General features: G+C 41.2%; 1 protein-coding gene across 3 annotated transcripts in view; it reads left to right on the top strand.

Annotated features, from left to right (window-relative positions):
- Nucleotides 1–19,539, top strand: part of abcc1 (ATP binding cassette subfamily C member 1 (ABCC1 blood group)) — a 106,398-nt gene extending 86,859 nt beyond the window's left edge. Inside the window, exons 24-32 of one of the 3 annotated variants that reach the window (XM_068056212.1) lie at nt 891–1,090; nt 1,376–1,502; nt 3,066–3,167; nt 4,457–4,603; nt 8,663–8,821; nt 8,940–9,106; nt 10,821–11,015; nt 13,138–13,264; nt 19,390–19,539. In XM_068056212.1, coding sequence (XP_067912313.1) covers nt 891–1,090; nt 1,376–1,502; nt 3,066–3,167; nt 4,457–4,603; nt 8,663–8,821; nt 8,940–9,106; nt 10,821–11,015; nt 13,138–13,246 — 1,206 coding nt within the window. In that variant the 3' untranslated portion in view covers nt 13,247–13,264; nt 19,390–19,539. Of the gene's footprint in view, nt 1–890; nt 1,091–1,375; nt 1,503–3,065; nt 3,168–4,456; nt 4,604–8,662; nt 8,822–8,939; nt 9,107–10,172; nt 10,798–10,820; nt 11,016–13,137; nt 13,890–19,389 lie in introns of those variants that run through there. The other 2 variants (XM_068056211.1, XM_068056213.1) reach the window with 2 other exon arrangements.
- The last annotated feature ends 410 nt before the right edge of the window (nt 19,540–19,949 follow it).

The following is a 19,949-nucleotide window of genomic DNA, read 5'->3' as shown; positions in this document are numbered from 1 at the left end:
TGTACCAGGTTCACTGGGTCTTTGACCCACCGACTCATCTCACATTTATCAGCAGCTGGTTTCAAGAGAAGGTGACTTTCCTTGTTTGTTAATTGCAAATGTGCAGAAATGTAATTTTAAAGAAAAATCAAAAATGCAGCATCATAATGCAGAATATTGAATTTGAGATTTAATTTTTTGAATGTTTTGTTGCAATATCTCAGACTAATACAGGAGAATTTTTGAAAATGCATTTTTGGTGTTTTTTAATGCACGTTAATTGCAGAAGTTACGCAAGAAATAATACCGGGTTTCGAAAGTGATGCCAGTTAGCTCAGGAATTTATTACCTGGCTGTTAATGATGCCAAGTCAGCAGCAGTCTTTGTGTCCTGCACCCTCACTATGAAGTGAAAGGCATTTCTTAAGTGTACAAGAGCTTACTCTGAGACACACTTGCTTCATTATATCACTGTTTGTCATACACTTGCATTAGTGCATTAATTGACTCGAATGGCTGTAGCTTGGACAGGGGCTGAATGACCATCTCTGGTTCTTCTGTTCCTTCACAAGGCTTTGTTTAAATTATGGAATGTGGAGTTGTGCTATACTCTTGCGTTAGGGCCATTACGTGCACAACTGTCTTCTAAAGATCTTTTACCGATGCCTGTGACTTGAGTGAAGATATGGCAGGAAGCATGCTGTATGACTGTAGGAGAGGAAATACTTGCCGGCTACCTGTTAAAGCATTTTTAATGGGGAAGGCATGGACTTTACCCCATGAGAGTTTGTGACAAATATAGAGTGAGAGTATGTGGAAGTGATAATTTTGTTTGCTAAAACAAAAATGCTTTTTGTATCTCTTTTGGTGACCAAATTATTTCAACTCATTCATGTTTCTTTCTATTTTTAGAGATACTATGTGGCTACCTCACGTCAGTTGAAAAGGTTAGAATCAGCTAGCCGATCACCCATATTTTCAAATTTCAATGAAACTCTGCTTGGGGTCAGTGTTATCCGTGCTTTTGGAGAAAAAGGCCGTTTTATACACCAGAATGACTCCAGGGTAGATGAAAACCAAAAAGCCTATTACCCCAGTATTGTTGCCAACAGGTAATCTAGTAATGTAATTTTACAGTGCTTTATATTGGGTCATTTGCAGTATTGTATTTTGGGAATGCAGAAGTCATTAAAAGTGGACTCACTTGAAGGCTTCAGTTCAATTAGTCTTGATTGTCAAACCAGATTTAGCGTCGGTAAGTGATGCTTATTATTCTTGCCTGCACCAACTTAGCATAGTGGAATGCTCCAGATCATTGGCGAGGGAGCAGAAAAGCTAGTATGATCAATCCCACAATAATTAAATTAATTATTTTTATCTTGTTAACATCTCACCAGGTGGTTGGCTGTGAGACTGGAATTTGTTGGCAATTGCATTGTACTTTTTGCTGCCCTGTTTGCTGTGGTTTACAGAGATACAGTCAGTCCAGGGATTGTTGGGTTGTCCATCTCATATGCCCTACAGGTATGGAGAAATATGTTTACAGTTCTAAATACTTATACCGTTATTCATTATAAACCTTTGTAATTGAACTACATTTATAGCCGACTTGACCTTTACAATCATGACACTTTACTCCCATTTCCACAAAACTGCTGGAATTGTAGCGAGTAAAGTTTCACTGCCTTTTTGAGGTGATCAATGTAGTCTGCCACAATTCTTTCAGTTTGGTTTTAATTTTTGAATGGGCTTTGGGCAGTACTGGCAAGGCCACATTTACTGTCCATTTCTAAGTGTCGTATGGAGGCGGTGGTGTGACTTGGAGTGGCACTTGGATGTTTCCACAACATTGATGCTCATGTCCTTGGTAGTAAAGTTTGCTGTCAATGCAGCCATGATAAGTTGCTGCAGCATTCTGTAGATCATACATACTACAGTCACAGTACACTAGTGATAGAGGGTGGATATTGAGCCTGGTGACTGCTGCCAATCAAGCAAACCGCTCTGTCCTGGATGGTGTTGATCTTTTTTGATTGTCTTTGTCTTTGTGGGTGTGCCCAACAAGCGAGTTGAGGGACTATTCCATTACGCTCCCAAATCGAACCTTCTGGATGGTGGAAAAGCTTTGAAGGGGTCAGGAGGTGAGCCATGCATCACAAAGTACCCAGTCTCTGCTGTTACGCTAATGCGACCAAATGGAGTAGTGTTAGTTTTTTAAACCAGAGTCTGGAGTTGCCAATGTGGAGTGAAAAGTATTTTCCTGTTCTGAAGCGAAGTATGACAATGACAGGTGACACAGTGGTTAGCACCGCAGCCTCACAGCTCCAGCGACCCGGGTTCGGTTCTGGGTACTGCCTGTGCGGAGTTTGCAAGTTCTGCCTGTGAACGTGTGGGTTTCCGCCGGGTGCTCTGGTTTCCTCCCACAGCTAAAAGACTTACAGGTTGATCGGTAAATTGGCCATTATAAATGGCCCATAGTGTAGGATGTGGTAGGGAATATGGGATTAATGTAGGATTAATATAAATGGGTGGTTGATGGTCAGCACAGACTCGGTGGGCTGAAGGGCCTGTTTCAGTGCTGTATCTCTGACAATGGACCCTTTGTTTAGTAAAGTAATCAAACTGATGTCACGTGGAAGCTTTCGGTAACAGAAGAATATCTGGAGAAATTTTGTTACCTTACTGTGGTAACTGTGTAGTTTGCATTAATTTTGCCTTACAATTAGGTTGGTTGTTCTGACAATGTAATTTCATTGAGAACAAGGTGTTGGGAACTATTTTGTTATCGTGTGACATATTGCTGCCATCATAACATTTACAGTCAGTTTCTCTTGGGTGTTATTTCCATCATATTTACCATTGAACAATTCAAGATATCCAGTAAAATCTGGAACTTGCTCCCCGCAAAAGGTCAAGATGGAGTTTGATAGATTTTGGTTAGGCAAGGCTATCAAAGGATATTGAACAAAGGCAGTTGGTAAATATAGTCCAGACCATCTATGATTGAATTGCATGGTAGATATGCTCAATGGGCTGAATGTTCAACTCCTGTTCCCACGTTCCTAAGTATGTCTCATTATTGTTTAGATAACATCAACATTAAACTGGCTGGTACGCATGACTTCTGAAGTAGAAACCAATATTGTTGCAGTGGAAAGAGTGCAGGACTATTCTGGTACTGTCAAAGAGGTAAGATTCAAATTGGAAAACTAAATAGATGTGTTTTCTGAGATTGAAGGACATGGGCAGAGCAAGACTGAGCTCATTCTGACATCTCAATATTAAAACACAAATTTATAGATTTCAGAAGATAACTGAATATATGCACTGTACATGTGAGTTTTAGAAAGTAATTGGCATGAGCCAGGTATCTTGCAGCTTGCAGGTGTTGCAGGTATTCACTGTGCCAACTATTGGTTGTTATTTTTGAAAATACAACCTTGTCCCAATGTGTGCATAGATTTTTTTTTTTTTTTTTTCAACACACAATGTGGAATATTATGTAAAATCAGAAATACGTTTTTTTTTAAGTGACTGTTTTGTGCTGAGGTGTGGGAGTGGTATTACACCTGTGGGGTTAGTTGAATTTCAGATTGTGTTAAGTTGACGTTGGGTGATGTACTAGTGATTACAAAGACAATGGCCTTGATTTTTACAGAGTGGATGTGTGGGAGTGTGTGCGTAAGCCTAGTAGCAGGCGGAACACCCAGATATGTTGGGGACATGGAGGCCCCAGTAACCTAATTGACAGAGCCTCAGTTAAATAAAATTTCCTGGACTCCTGACACCTGACTATATTCACTTCCTAGGCATTGGGTGGTGGTGGGAATTTGGCTGCAGGCGGTAATAGCTGCAGCTGGGGACCTGTTGGAATGGTTCCCAGCAGTCCGTGAATGGAGGGCTACCAGGGAAATCCAGGCTGATGCTTGGGATTCCTTTGGTCAGCGGTCAGAGAGCGTTTGAGGGCTTGGGATTCCCTTGCAATTGTGGGGAGGCCCAAATACACCTTGAGATGCCTGAGGGGACAATCTGATCCTGCCCCACAAGGCATTCAAATGGAAGGACCTTTCAGATACTTACCTTGGCTGCTGACCAGTTGGGCTCCTGCCAGGCAACAAACAGTTTGGGATGTGCCCTGACTTGATATTGATATTATGTATGCATCTTAAGTAGGCCCCAGAATGTTTCTTAGTTGGAGCCTTGTCGATGACCTGAATCATTGCCATTAATATTACAGTTTTGATGCAAAGCCTGTTTGTCAGTAATAATTTACTCAATAACTTGAGAAAAGAATAACTAATAAAAGTCTTTTGAGCTATATTGTCTTCTGCTTTTTTGTAGTCATGGATTTAAATTTAATTTGCCATATCTTCAACAAAGACTAATTCTTAAAGTATGGCATAAGACCATTCTGGTAATTGTATCTGTTGGAAATGCATGTTACATCCAGGTATTAATGATTTTAAAAATCCACATAGGCACGTTGGGTTATCAAAAATAGCCGACCACCTAAAAGATGGCCTTGGGAAGGCAAGATAGAATTTATCAACTATGGAATACGATATAGAGAAGATCTTGACTTAGCTCTGAAGGACATTACTGTATCCATAAATGGAGGTGAAAAGGTTAGTGGCAGAACTCTGAAGACCAATACTACTGAGTAAAAGTAATATTTAGCTGAGTTGGTGCACTTGTTTAAAAAGGTCATTGACTGGAAACATCATTGCATAATAAGCTAACTCTAGGTTTAATGACTACTGGTTTTAGCAAGCTGCTGATTTAGTTTTTAATATCTAAATATTTCTTTAATCATGCATTTTAATTACAAGCTTGTCAATTTCTGCCTCACAATTAAGTTTATGGCCAGGTTTTGGTACTTGTTTTGCAGAAGGTGTCTGCAGATTAATGAGAGGAGTTGCAATGTGAATCGTGACAGATTACATGTCTGTTCTGATTACCGTCATGTAATTTGCTCAGACGCTTGTACTAATAATGCATATAAACTGGTCGGTATTTTCTTTCCCTGGAAGGATATTTTTCCTCTCGTTGCTCCAGAGTATGCTTGAAAATTATAACAAATGTAAAACTGTCAAAATGTTAGTGGAAGGGGGAAGGTTGCTGAATACTAGAGTTGTTCAATAAATATTGAATACATATAAAACAATTTCGAAAAGCAAGAAAAAGACCGAATACCAAGTCTCAAAGGAATAGCAAAGCATGTATTTTGAATGTTGCTTTTGTCCCTTTTTTTAACTCCATGTCTAAGTTTATAATAGAGTCATAGTTATACAGCACAGAAACAGGCCCTTCGGCCCATCGTGTCTGTGCCGGCCATCAAGCACCTAACTATTCTAATCTCATTTTCCAGCACTTGGCCCGTAGCCTTGTATGCTATGGCATTTCAAGTGCTCATCTACATACTTCTTAAATGTTGTGAGGGTTCCTGCCTTTACCACATCTTCAGGCAGGGCGTTCCAGATTCCAATCACCCTCTGGGTGAAAAATATTTTTCTAAAATCCCCTCTAAACCTCCTGCAACTTACCTTAAATCTATGCCTCCTGGTTATTGACCCCTCCGCTAAGGGAAAACGTTTCTTCCTATCTAACCTATCTATGCCACTCATAATTTTGTATACCTCAATCATATCTCCCCTCAGCCTTCTCTGCTCTAAGGAAAGAAACCCTAGCCTTTCCAGTCTCTCTTCATAGCTGAAATGCTCCAGCCCGGCAACATCCTGGTGAATCTCCTCTGCACCCTCTCCAGTGTAGTCACATCCTTCCTATAGTGTGGTGCCCAGAACTGCACACAGTACTCTAGCTGTGGCCTAACTAGCATTTTATACAGCTCCATCATAACCTCCCTTCTCTTATATTCTATGCCTTGGCTAATAAAGGCAAGTATCCCATATGCTTTCCTAACCACCTTTATCTACCTGTGCTGCTGCCTTCAGTGATCTATGAACAAGTACACCAATGTCCCTCTGACCCTCTGTACTTCCTAGGGTCCTACCATCCATTGTATGCACTCTTGCCTTGTTAGTCCTCCCAAAATGCATCACCTCACACTTCTCAGGATTAAATTACATTTGTCACAGCTCCGCCCATCTTACCAGCCCATCTATATCGTCCTGTAATCTAAGACTTTCCTCCTCACTATTTACGACACCACCAATTTTCGTGTCATCTGCAAACTTATTGATCATACCTCCTATATTCACATCTAAGTCATTAATGTACACTACAAATAGTAAGGGTCCCAGCGCCGATCCCTGCGGTACCCCACTGGTCACAGGCTTCCACTCGCAAAAACAACCCTCGATCATTACCCTCTGCCTCCTGCCACTAAGCCGATTTTGGATCCAATTTGTCAAATTGCCCTGGATCCCATGGGCTCTTACCTTCTTAACCAATCTCCCATGCGGGACCTTATCAAAGCCTTACTGAAGTCCATGTAGACTACATCAACTGCTTTGTCCTCATCTACACATCTAGTCACCACCTTGAAAACTTCAATCAATTTAGTTAGACACGATCTCCCCCTGACAAAGCCATGCTGACTATCCCTGCCTCTCCAAGTGGAGATTAATTCTGTCCCTCAGAATTTTTTCCAATAGATTCGCAACCACTGATGTTAGATTCCTTGGCCTGTAATTACCTGGTTTATCCCTGCTACTCTTCTTAAATAATGGTACAACGTTCGCTGTCCTCCAATCCTCTAGTATGTCTCCTGTGGCTAGAGAGGATTTGAAAATTCGTGTCAGAGCCCCTACAATCTCCTCCCTTGCCTCACATAACAGCCTGGGATACATCTCATCTGGGCCTGGGGATTTATCCACTTTTAAGCCTGCTAAAACAGCTAATACTACTTCCCTTTTAATGCTAATATGTTCAAGTATATCCCCCTCCCTGATCTCTACACATACATTGTCCTTCTCCATAGTGAACAGAGATAAAAAGTAATCGTTTAAAACCTCACCTGTGTCCTCCAACTCCACACACAGATTGCCATTTTGGTCCCCAATGGGCCCTACTCTTTCCCTGCTAATCCTCTTGCCCTTAATATACCTATAAAACGTCTTAGGATTTTCCTTTATCTTGCCCGCCAGTGTTTTTTCATGTCCCCTCTTCGCTCTCCTAATTACTGTATTAAGTACCCCCCTACACTTTCTATACTCCTCTAGTGCCTCGACTGTTTTCAGTGCTTTGAATCTGCCATAAGCCTCCTTTTTTTTTTTCTGATCCAATCGTCTATATCCCTTGACATCCAGGGTTCCCTGGACTTATTGGTCCTACCATTCACCTTAATGGGTACATGTTGGCTCTGAACGCTCACTATTTCCTCTTTGACTCCTACTGATCTGATGTTGACTTTCCTACAAGTAGCTGCTCCCAGCCTACTTTGGCCAGATCTTGTTTTATCATAAAATCGGCCTTCCCCCAATTCAGTACCTTTATTTCCGGTCCATCTTTGTCCTTTTCCGTAACTACCTTAACTGTTACTGAGTTATGGTCACTATCCCCAAAATGTTCCCTCACTGACACATCTACCACTTGTCTGGCTTCATTCCCTAGGATTAGGTCCAATACTGCTCCTTCTCTTGTAGGACTATCTATGTACTGGCTCAAAAAATTCTCCTGTATGCATTTTAAGAATTCTGCCCCCTTTAAGTCTTTTGCATTAAGACTATCCCAGTTGATATTGGGGAAGTTGAAATCCCCTACTATTATTATCCTATTATTTTTACACCTCTCTGAGATTTGTCTACATATCTGTTCCTCTATCTCTCCCTGACTGTTTGTTTGGAGGCCTGTAGTACACTCCCAGCCAAATGATTACCCCCTTTTTTGTTTTTAAGTTCTACCCATATGGCCTCATTTGAGGAACCTTCTAAGATATCATCCCTCCTTACTGTAGTAATTGACTCCTTGATCAACAGTGCAATGTCACTTCGTCTTTTGCCCCCTTCCCTGTCAAGCCTGAAGATTCTATACCCTGGAATATTGAGCTGCCAGTCCTGTCCCTCCCTCAACCATGTCTCTGTGATAGCAATAATATCATAATGCCATGTGCTAATCAATTCCCTCAATTCATCTGCCTTACTAGTAAGACTCCTTGCATTAAAATAGATGCAATCCAGCCTTGCATTTTTCACTTGTGCCTTTAACAGGTCTATATTTGCTCTGCCTTCCAGACTGACTCAGTTTCTCTTCAATATTTGACTGTACATCACTGCCTATTGTGACTCCACTGTGTATCCCATCCCCCTGCCAAATTAGTTTTAAACCACCCCCCGCAACAGCACTAGCAAATCTCCCAGCAAGGATGTTGGTTCCGGTTCAGGTGCAACTTGTACAGGTCCCACCTTTGCCAGAAACAGACCCAGTGATCCAGGAACTAAAGCCCTCTCTCCTGCACCACCTCCTCAGCCACGTATTCATCTTCTGTATCCTCCTATTCCTATACTCACTGGCACGTGACACCGGGAGTAATCCAGAGATTACAACCTTTTGAGGTTTAAGTTTTATTGTTAGAGTCTAGATTAAAGGAATAGTTTTGCCTTTTTGGATGTGATGTCAATATGTTATTACACCCTCAAAATCATCTTTGATTTTTCATATCCATTTGTAGATATGACATGCTTTAAATTTCACTGGCAATCTTGTAACTTTTCTTTCTTCTGTAGATTGGAATAGTTGGAAGAACAGGGGCAGGGAAATCTTCTTTTGCACTTGGCCTGTTTCGAATAATTGAACCTGCTGAAGGACAAATCTACATTGATGGAATTGACATTGCTAAAATAGGCCTTCATGATCTCCGGTTTCAGATTACTATTATACCTCAGGTGCATAATTGCAGTATGATTTTTTTCTTTGAAGTATTTTTTTTAGTTAACCTGATCTACAATGTATCATATTGTAATTCTTATAACTGATCGAGTGTAATATGAAATTAATTGTTAGGACCCAGTATTGTTCTCTGGTTCACTTCGAATGAATTTGGATCCCTTTGACCAATACTCTGATGTAGATTTATGGAAAGCTTTGGAACTGGCTCACCTGAAAACATTTGTGTCTGGCCTTCCTGACAAATTGAATCACGAATGTTCTGAAGGAGGAGAGAATCTGAGGTAAAATGCTTTAACAATATAATGCAGAAATTAATTCTGCCCAAATCGTTTTGAATGAGAATTTATTAAACAACACCACTGAATAAAACTTGTAGTTTTGATGTTTTCTGAAATGATACAATTTGACTTCAATTTATAACTCAAATCTGTTGAATTTTGTGGAAAAACCAGTGATAATATGAATAACAATAGAAACAGATTTTGTAATTGGTTGTGATAGCAACTTTTAGCTTGAATTTTACACGTTTTTTAAAAAAGTTTGTCACTCTCGCGTTCAGTTGTTGGTTAAGGATCTTGTGAAGTGATTGTCAGTTATGTCTCCAAGTTGAATACTCAACATTAAGTAGCTGGCATTTTTGAAGAAATGTGACAGATTAGCCCACTAATATAGGGCTGGATTTTGTTCTCAGCCCGACGTCTGCTTTTGTGGTGGGACAGGCTGGAGAATTGAACGGCAACGGCTGTCATAGAGCCTGACACCAGGATTGCCGGGCCTGATCTTCCCGGCGGTGCCACCTCCTGCCGCTCTGCAACAGGCCCTTACTTTCCATACTTAAAATATCTCTGCATAAATTTAAATGTAATTCGCTGCGATCTTGCCTTCAGTTCCCAATCTTGAGCTTGTCCTGCGGCACTCATGGACCTTCACTTCCCCATCCATGAGAAGCTGGCACCACCGAGGTGGGGAAGGGGTCAACTCTGCATTATGTTGAACTGTTTAAAGGGCTGGTAGCCTTTTAAAGATGGCACCAGCACCTGTTATGGCAACAGGTGATGCCGTTGCCAATGCAGCCCCCACCAGTATGTTAAGTGGCTGCCCGCTGCAGAATCGTGGCGGGGCGGCCACCTTTTTCTGGACAACAAAATCCAGCCTATATTGTTAACCTATCAAAATGGTTGGTATTCATAGTTTAATCACTTTGGTTTAAATCTGTTATAAAATTCAGCTGCAAGTAAGTTCTATATAAAATTATGACACAGGAAATGTGACAAAGGCAAGCTGGTATATTTTTTGATAAATGTGCATAATTTGTTTTTTAACAAAAATTTGATTTTGAGATCACAGGTTTGAAAATGTCTTCCTGCCTGACTCTTCAAGAACAAACAGCAGGAAATGGAAAGGAGAAGCTAGAAAATAAAGTTAATCCCAATACTAAAAGGGCCACTGGAATTATAATACAAGAATGCAGAATTATCAACCAGCAAAGATTTGAATAGCGTTTTGAATCTCGGGTGATTTCTTCCCCTGCCATACGGGAAAGTTGTACAACAATAAAATTGAGAAATTGCTGGGATATACACTGCATTGTGTTTCGTGCTTCAGTGCATGTAAAGAAACATGCCTGCTCTGTGTTATACCTGTTTGAGGGAGCCAAAGAAATTAGGTTTGTGAGAAAACTGGTATTTCATTTAACAAATTCGGTTTACTCTATCAATGTTAATGTGCTGAGCTGTCCAACTGATCTGTTCTAAATGTTTGGTTTCTAAGCTCTTACACTAATGTTACAGTGGATGAGTAGGAGAAACTCTGGAAAATCTCCTCCAATTTATAGCAATTTTTGATCTTCCCCATTAAGCACTTTATAATGCAAGCAGACAAAATTCATTTTGGTCGTAAAGACATAGTTTATTTTAGATTAGGAATACGGATTACATCAAGGCACTGTATGGAAAGAAGAATAAAGTGCAAATTCAAAATATTTTGTGATTTCAGTGTTGGACAACGACAGCTGCTTTGCTTAGCACGGGCTCTTCTTCGGAAATCTAAAATTCTAGTTCTTGATGAAGCTACAGCTGCTGTGGATCTAGAAACCGACAAACTCATCCAGTCAACAATAAGAAACCAGTTTGCTAAATGTACTGTGCTTACAGTAGCACATCGTCTCAACACCATTATTGATTATACACGGTAGTATAAAATTTAGTTTTAAACTTATATAATCTTTTGGAATTTGTTGGATAATTGCATGTAGCGGTGGAATAAATTCATATTCTTCAATTTGTGCCATTAATTGAAGATCAACAGGAAATAATTTGTCTGTATGATCAGGTACGATTTGTCAAGTCGCTTCTATGCCATCTTCTGTAATTTTACTGCAATTATATCATTGGAGCCCAATCTGCATATTTAAAGAAGGACTCTGCTGGTGTCCTGCGCAGGTCTGTCTTATCTGCTGAGAGAATTGAAGCCTGTGGGAAGATAGTGGGACATATATGTGTCTGTCCCTTAGCCATTTTTAAATGCCTATCTGCTCTGCCTGCTTGGTGGACCTTGGTTAACATTGCCTCTTAAGTCTCCATGACTTAAAGGTAGGTACTGCTGCTGATTTGAAGTCTATTTTTAATCCTGGAATTATCCAGTAATTTGAATTAATAACAAAAGTGGGAATGTAGTGAGAGAGAGAGAGATACAGCACTGAAACAGGCCCTTCGGCCCACCGAGTCTGTGCCGACCATCAACCACCCATTTGTACTAATCCTACACTAATCCCATATTCCTACCACATCCCCACCTGTCCCTATATTCCCCTACCACCTACCTATACTAGGGGCAATTTATAATGGCCAATTAACCTATCAACCTGCAAGTCTTTTGGCATGTGGGAGGAAACCGGAGCACCCGGAGGAAACCCACGCAGACACAGGGAGAACCTGCAAACTCCACACAGGCAGTACCCAGAATTGAACCCGGGTCGCTGGAGCTGTGAGGCTGCGGTGCTAACCACTGCGCCACCGTGCCGCCCCTGATTTAAAAAAAAAAATGATAATTTGAATTGAGCAACTTTGAATTAAGAGCACTGTATATTTCAAAGTATCATGGTGTTGCAGTGTGTTGATTCACACCTCCAGTTCCCCCATGGCACGTTCCAATCTGAGTGTGCTCTCTTGCAAGGGCATGGAACCTAGTCTATGCTTCCTGTATGGGGATAGTTTTTGGGAAACTGAAGGCAATTCATCCTGCATTGTGCATCCAATAATTGACTTAATTGTCATCTCAAAAGCACCTGAAAAATACATGTGAACTTTTAAACACTTTTAAAAACGGGCTGAGGTAGAGGTGTGTTATTTCTGGCAGTGTACTTTCAAAGTGAAATCCTCAGATCTTATTCTTGGGATTTTGACAAAATAATTGCTTATGCAGATCTAAAATTACTTTGCTGCACATTCAAATTCATTCTTGGGAGCTGAGTGTGTTTACTCAACAACACATCATTGGTAAATTACTCAAATTTAGATATCTACAACCAATTTTGTGCAGCTTATTTGCTGTAAACCACGTTTTTTTTGAGAAGTTAAAATAATTGATTGTAAATTAAGGCAGCCAAATTGTTACTCTGGCTTCTGTCTTAGTAATTGGGTCAAAAGTAAGTGAATACATATACCAACTCTAGTTGAGCAGATGTTGGTTCTGTTTTACTTTGACAGTAATAGGGACAAAAGTACAAGCAATACCACCATCTGGTGGAAAGACTCTGAATTGAGGCAGAAATTTGAGGTGAAGTAATACCTATTCTGTTTGTGATATAAAAATGAAAGGTTGGCTGAAGCCTGAAATGTTCTAATGGTGCTCAGGTTATGATAATATTGTGGATGATGGAGAGTGTCTCGTACACCATTTCAACAGCTCGAGATTCAGTTTGCATCCTGCTGAGGAAAATTGAATGATATAGTACTTGAGTGTTGCAATCTAGGAACTGAACCTGCAGCAGAATATGTTAATGGTAAAGCTTATGTGAACATTCAAAATGGTATTCAGGGGAATTATTATAAAATATTCCAAATTCTTTCCCGTTGATAGTAATCTAAAACACACAATACGTAATTTGTTCAGACATTTGCTAGCAGTAAAAAGAGAGGTCATTAGTTTTGGTGTCCAGGTTGCTCAGGGGCAAACATTGAGTAGGGCCCAACGCCCCAAACATGGTATAAATATATGCCATATAACTTACTGTGGCTAATAGCCAATGGTGGCATAGACATGGTTTTTTTTCCCTTCCTGAATCCCTGAGCATTTTCTTTTTTTTTTGCAGGATTATAGTTCTGGACAGGGGTCAGATTGTGGAGTTCGATACTGCACCTGAACTTCTGAGGAGAAAAGGAATGTTCTACAAAATGGCAGTGGACTCGGGTCTTTTGTAATTTCAATTATATTTTCAGGTTTGCCTCAAGTTGGAGTTGTTACACATATTATGTTTTAACCAAAACTTGAATGTAAAATCTTTTAAGTTGATAATTGGAATCTGTTTATAAGGAGTTTTGTATAAAGCAAAGTATTTTCATATACCTTTGACTTTTTATAGATTTGATTTTTTTCTTTGAAGTGATCAATTCTTGCTTTCTTATTTAAGTATTTATAATACCTATAAATATGAAGATCTGCATAATAGGGCAAGGAATCAAAAAGTTGAACTTGTAGTGCATTATGGTACTGCATTTATTTTTGACCATTGTGTTAATGCGAGTATTGTAAATCATGAGGAATGGATAATAAAGTTGCTAGGTGGCTGAATTTGAAAATGCTCTCATTATATCATTATGAGTAGATCTCCTGTAGCATTGCTCAAAGGTATTCCAGGACCTGAAGTGCAGTCTCTGCTGCTGACCACAATCTCATAGTGGCCTAAGTGTGGTAGTGACATGTTCTACAATGTAAGCCTGCCAATTTACTAATGCTATATGAAGCACATCTGATATATGGTAAACATATTGCATGCTCCTGATACTGAAAGGTACAGGCCTTGGTGATATAGCTAAATAGTATTTACCTAACACCGTATGAAAATTGAGATAAAGCAATTTTTTGTACCCTCCCCAAAGCCTCATTCTGTTTTTTGATTAAAAAAAATACTTACCCTATCCCCAAACCCTTTTTCTTAATCGCTTACCAGAAGTTCGGGCGGACCTGTGAGGAACCGGGACCCGAGCAGAGCTATATAAATAAAGAGCGGGACTTGAGGCCTTCGCTTACCAGAAGTCTGGGGCAGCGGCATTCAGTGGCAGGCTCTCTGGCTGTGTTGGTGCGCAATCTGTTTGCTAAGTGGGGGGGAAGGGGGGAAAAACACTACCAGTGACATCACGGGAAATCTGTGGGCTGATTGGTCGGTGGGTGGCAGCTGTTGATACCTTTGGATAGAGCAGAGATTTTTCAAAAAATATCTTTTTAAAATAAAGCCCTAGGATAACTACCTGTAATTTATTAGTGATTACTAGCTGGAATAGTGCTGTTTGCACAGAGTGAGGCTGTAAGTTGTGTGTGGGGGGATTTCGCTGGCTGTGGGGGGATTTCACTGGCTGTGGGGGGAGGTGCTCTTTTGGTCTCTTTCTTGTCTGCCTTTTCAGTCTCCGTGATGCAGGGGATAAAGCTGATTGCAAATAACTGGTAAGTTATTGCACTAGCAATAATTGATTATAAAGCTAAGTAATGGCAGGGCAGCTCGGCGAAGTGGAATGTGCTTCCTGTGGTATGTGAGAAGTCAAGGATGCACCATGTGCCCTTGACAAACACATCTGCGGGAAGCGTCTCTGGCTGCAGAAGCTTGAGCTTCGGGTTTCAGAGCTCGATCGGCGGCTGGAGTCACTGCGGCGCATCTGCAAAGCAGAGGGCTACGTGGATAGCACTTTTCAGGAGGTCATCAACCCAGTGCTTAAGAGAGCGCAGTCAGAAAGGGACTGGATAGCTGCGAGACAGACAAGGAGGTCAGGGCAGGTAGTGCAGGAGTCTCCGGAGGGTATCCCACTTTTTAACCGGTACTTATTTCTGAGTACTGATGGGAAGGAGAGTTCCTTTGAGTGCAGTGAGAGTCATGATTGGAACACCATGGGTGACTCAGCTGTGCAGGGAGAAAGGAAAAAGGACGAGAGCAATAGTGATCGGGGATTCTATGGTTAGAGGAACAAATAGGTGTTTCTGTGGTCTTGGACGTGATTCTAGGATAGTATGTTGCCTCCCTGGTGCAAGGGTAATGGATATCACCAAATGGCTACAGAACATACTGGAGGGCGAGGGTGCACAGCCAGAGGGTGCACAGCCAGAGGCTGTGCTTCACATTGGTACCAACATTATAGCAAGTAAGAGGGATAGTGTCCTGCAGGTTGAGTTTAGGGAGTTAGGAAAGAGATTAGCAAGTAGGACCACAAGGGTAGTAATCTTCAGATTGCTTCCAAGGCCACGTGCTAGTGAGTATAGTAATAGGAAAGTACACAGATGAATGCGTGGCTGGAGAGATGACGCAGGAGGGAGGGCTTCAGATTTCTGGGGCATTGGGACCGGTTATGGGGAAGGTGGAACCTGTACAAACTGGATGGTCTGCACCTGAACAGGACTGGGACAAATATCCTTGCAGGATGGTTTGCTAGTGCTGTTGGGGATGGTTTAAACTAGATTGGCAGGGGGGTGGGAACCTGAGCGGAGTCTTAGATATGTCAATTTCAGGGCAGGGAACAAGATGCAGAAAATTAGCAAAATTAGTGAATGACTGACTCTGAAAGGTAGAAGAAGCAAAGGTTAAAAAATGTGCAACAAAGGAATTTGGCAGTTTTAAAGGGTATTTATTTAAATACAAGGAATAAAGTAAATAAAGCTGATGAGTTGAGGGCATAGACAGACACATGACAATGTGCTATAATTAAATTTGGCTTAAAGAGGGACAAGAATGGCAGCTCAACATCCCTGGATATAGAGTTTTCAGATGTGATAGAGAGGGAGATAAAAAAGGAGGGGATGTAGGATTATTAGGTAAGGGATCAATAACAGCTTTGAGGAGGGATGATATGCTAAATGAATCATCAAATGAGGCCATATGGGTGGAGCTCAGAAATAAAAGGGGGCAACTACATCACTGGGAGTGTACTATAGATCCCCCAAATAATGAGAGGGAGATTGAAGAACAAGTATGTAGGCAGATTTCTGAGTGCAAAAACATTAGGGCAATAATAGTTGGGGATTTCAACTACCCCAATATCAACTGGGATACAAACAGTGTGAAGGACACAGTGGGGACAAAATTCTTGAACGTGCTCAAGAGAACATTTTTAGCTAGCACATAAGCCCAACAAGAGGGGGCACAATTCTAGATTTAGTCTTCAGTTAGGAAGCTGGGCAAATGGATGAAGTAACAGTGGGTGACCATTTTGGCGATAGTCACCATAATACAGTTAGTTTTAGCATCATCATGGAAAAGGACAAAGATAAAACAGGAGTAAAGGTTTTAAATTGGGGGAAGGCAAATTTGACGAAACTGAAAGGTGACTTGGCAAAAGTGGACTGGATACAGCTACTTGAAGGAAAATCAGTGACAAATCAGTGGGAGGCATTCAAGAGCGAGATACTATAGGTACAGTGTAGGCATGTCCCCACAAAGATTAAGGGTGGTACTGCCAAATCTCCAGCTCCCTGGTTATCTAAAAGCTTACAAGGTAAGTTTTTAAAGCAAAAAAAAAAAGAGCTTACGACGATCACAAATATCTTAATACTTTAGAAAGCCTAGAGGAGTATAGAAAGTGCAGGGGTGAAGTTAAAGAGGAAATTAGAAAAGCAAAGAGAGGACATGGAAAATTATTGGCAGGTAAAATCAAGGAAAATCCGAAGGTGTTTTATCAGTACATTCAGAGCAGGAGGATAACTAAGGAAAGGGTAGGGCCCATCAGATGTACAGCGGTACTTGTGTGTGGATGCAGAATATGTGGGCAGAGATTCTTAATGAGTTTTTTGTCCCTGTCTTCACGAAGGAAAACATTGTAGTTAAAGAGGAGGAGTGTGAAATATTAGATACAATAAACATAATGAAAGAGGAAGTGTTTGGGGGTCTGACATCTCTGAAAGTGGATAAATTGCCAGGACCGGATGGATTGCATCCCAGGTTGCTAAATAAGTCAGGGAGGAGATAACCGATGCGCTGAGGATCATTTTCAAATCCTCACTAGATACAGGTGAGGTACCAGATGATTAGAGGTCTGCCAATGTTGTACCATTGTTTAAAAAGGATGTGAGGGATAAGGCAGGTAATTATAGGCCAGTCACTCTCACCTCGGTGGTGGGTAAATTGTTAGAATCTATTCTGAGGGACGGGATAAACTGTCACTTAGAAAGGCATGGATTAATCGGGGATAGTCAGCATATATTTCTTAGGGGAAGGTCAGTTCTGAAGAAGTCACTGACCTGAAACATTAACTCTGCTTTTCTCTCCACAGATGCTGCCAGACCTGCTGAGTATTTCCAGCATTTCTTGTTTTTATGTCCTGTCTTAAGAACTTGATTGAGTTTTTTTTGAGGAAGTGACAAGGAGGATTGAGGGTAATGCAGTGGATGTGGTTTACATGGATTTTAGTAAGGCATTTGACAACGTCCTGCATGGCAGAATGGTCAGTAAAATGAAAGTCCATGGGATACAGGGGAAGGTGGCAGGTTGGATCCAGAATTGGCTCAGTGACCAGAAACAAAGGGTAGTAGTCGATGCATGTTTTTGTGAATGGAAAGTGGTTTCCAGTGGTGTTCCACAGGGCTCAGTGTTGGGTCCCTTGCTGTTTGTGGTATATATTAATGATTTGAACTTAAATGTGGAGGGCATGATTGGGAAATTTGCTGCTGACACAAAAATTGGCCATGAGGAGGAAAGCCGTGGACTCCAGAATTATGAAGTTTTGGTTGAGTGTGTGGAAAAGTGGCAAATGGAATTCGATCCAGAGAAGTGTGAAGTATTGCATTTGGGGCGGGCAAATAAAGTGAGGGAATATACACTAAAAGGGAGGATATTGAGAGGGGTAGAAGCAGTGAGAGACCTTGGAATGCTTGTCCACAGGTCCCTGAAAGTGGCAGGACAGGTGGATAGCGCGTGAAGAAGGTATATGGAATGCTTTCCTTTATTGGCCGAGGTATAGAATACAAAGGCAGGGATGTAATGCTGGAACTGTATAAAACTCTGGTTAGGCAACAGCTGGAGTATTGCTTGGTAGTTCTGGTCACCACATTACAGAAAGGACATAATTGCTCTGGAGAGAGTACAGAGGAGATTTACAAGAATGTTGCCAGGGCTTGAAGGTTGCAGCTATGAGGAAAGATTGGATAATCTAGGGTTGTTTTCCCTGGAACTGAGGAGGCTGAGGGGTGACTTGATTGAGGTGTACAAAATTATGAGGGGCTTAGATAGAGTGGACAGGAAGGACCTGTTTCCCCTGGCGGGAGGTCAGTTACCAGGGGACACAGATTTGAGGTGATTGGTAAAAGGATTAGAGGGGACATGAGGGGTAACTTTTTCACCCAGAAAGTGGAGGGTGTCTGAAATTCACTGTCAGGAATGATGTTGGAGGCAGAGACCCTCAATTCTTTTAAAAGGTACCTGGACATGTATCTGAGGTGCTGTAACCTGCAGGGCTATGGACCGGGTGCTGGAAGGTGGGATTAGTTTGGGTGGATAGTTTATTTGGCCGGCATAGACGCGATGGGTTGAATGGCCGCCTCCTGTGCTGTACTTTTACTAGGTTTCTAACTGTTTAAATTTCACCAACTGCCAACTTCAAATGACCCAAGTAGCAAGTCCAGATATTAAAATAAAATGCTCCCTAATGAGCCTTTTGGCTGGAATTTGCTGGTGGAGAATGAAACCTACAGAAAGGCACCAGTACTGTTGGCAGTAGTTCAGTGGATTGACTTGTGCCTTTTGACTTGAGAGCACCTTCAATAGCCTTGATAGCTAGGTAAGCTTTCAGTAATATGCCCAATATAATGAACAGAAAAACATATTTAATTGTTTTAGCTACTGGAACTAACCTGTGCCACCACTGTATTCTTCACCCATCTTCAACAATTGGTAGAGTATCTCAATATCAGATATCAGTTTGGGTTCAAATGAATCTATTGAACTAAAATAGTGGATATTCTTGGGGGTCTGCATGACAGCATGAGGCACATTGGTTTTGCCATATGAACATTGATGTTTAACTGTTGCTGGAGCGAGGAAATGACTTGTTGAACAGATCAGCTGTGGCTGGAAAAAACATTTGCATACTAACAGACAGTGCTTGTGTAGACAAAGGACCATTCCCTGACACATTCAACTCAATGGATGTTGATCACCGGACAGTGAGGGGGTCGGGAAGCACATTTCAGGGCCTGCTGGGGTGATGAATCCACAGGGGTCAGGACTGGTTGGACGAGCTAGTCACATGACTAACTGGCTGTTCCAGGGGTTTTTTGAACTAGCCACAGAGAACTTGAACGCAGAATAGACTGTTTGCTCCTGGACTGAGAAGATCTCTCATGTCTGTTCCCATCTCTTTCTCACAAGCCTCTGAATCCATTGAAGGCACATGAACCCCAAGAGAGAAAAGTCTCCTACAGTGAACAAGTTTTAAGAAGAATACTGGGGCCCAACGAAAAGCAAGATCTACCTACAATCAAGGACTCTACAGTGAGCTGGAAAAACTATAACAAACACTCTTCAGATATTGTCTCAAACTTTTTCATTTTTTTGGTCTCCATTTGCATGTGTGTATCGTGTATACATGCTAGCGTGGGCGCTTCATGTATCCATAGGCGTCAACCAAATTGGAGTTTAAGTTCAAGTTTAATAAATTTACATTTTTCTTCTTTAAACCTAAGAAAACCTGTTTGTGCTAGTTTCTTTGCCTTTATAATTGGAAAGCAGTGAACAAAGATTCAGCAAGGGGGAGCTAAAATCACAGGGTGTTTAAAATTAAATCCTGTTACGGTAAGACCAGGTGAAGGCTGAGAGGGACCCCTGGACTCTCTTCTCACCTGGTCATAAAGCAGACAAATAATATATATCTATTTACAGTAGATGTAATACTATTTCGTACCTTGAAATGAACATCAGGAGCAGGAGTA

Source organism: Heterodontus francisci, chromosome 24 (assembly GCF_036365525.1).
Source record: "Heterodontus francisci isolate sHetFra1 chromosome 24, sHetFra1.hap1, whole genome shotgun sequence".
NCBI classification, from domain to species: Eukaryota; Metazoa; Chordata; class Chondrichthyes; order Heterodontiformes; family Heterodontidae; genus Heterodontus; species Heterodontus francisci.
Note: the sequence above shows the minus strand (reverse complement) of the source record. Positions and strands in the feature narration are given on the sequence as shown.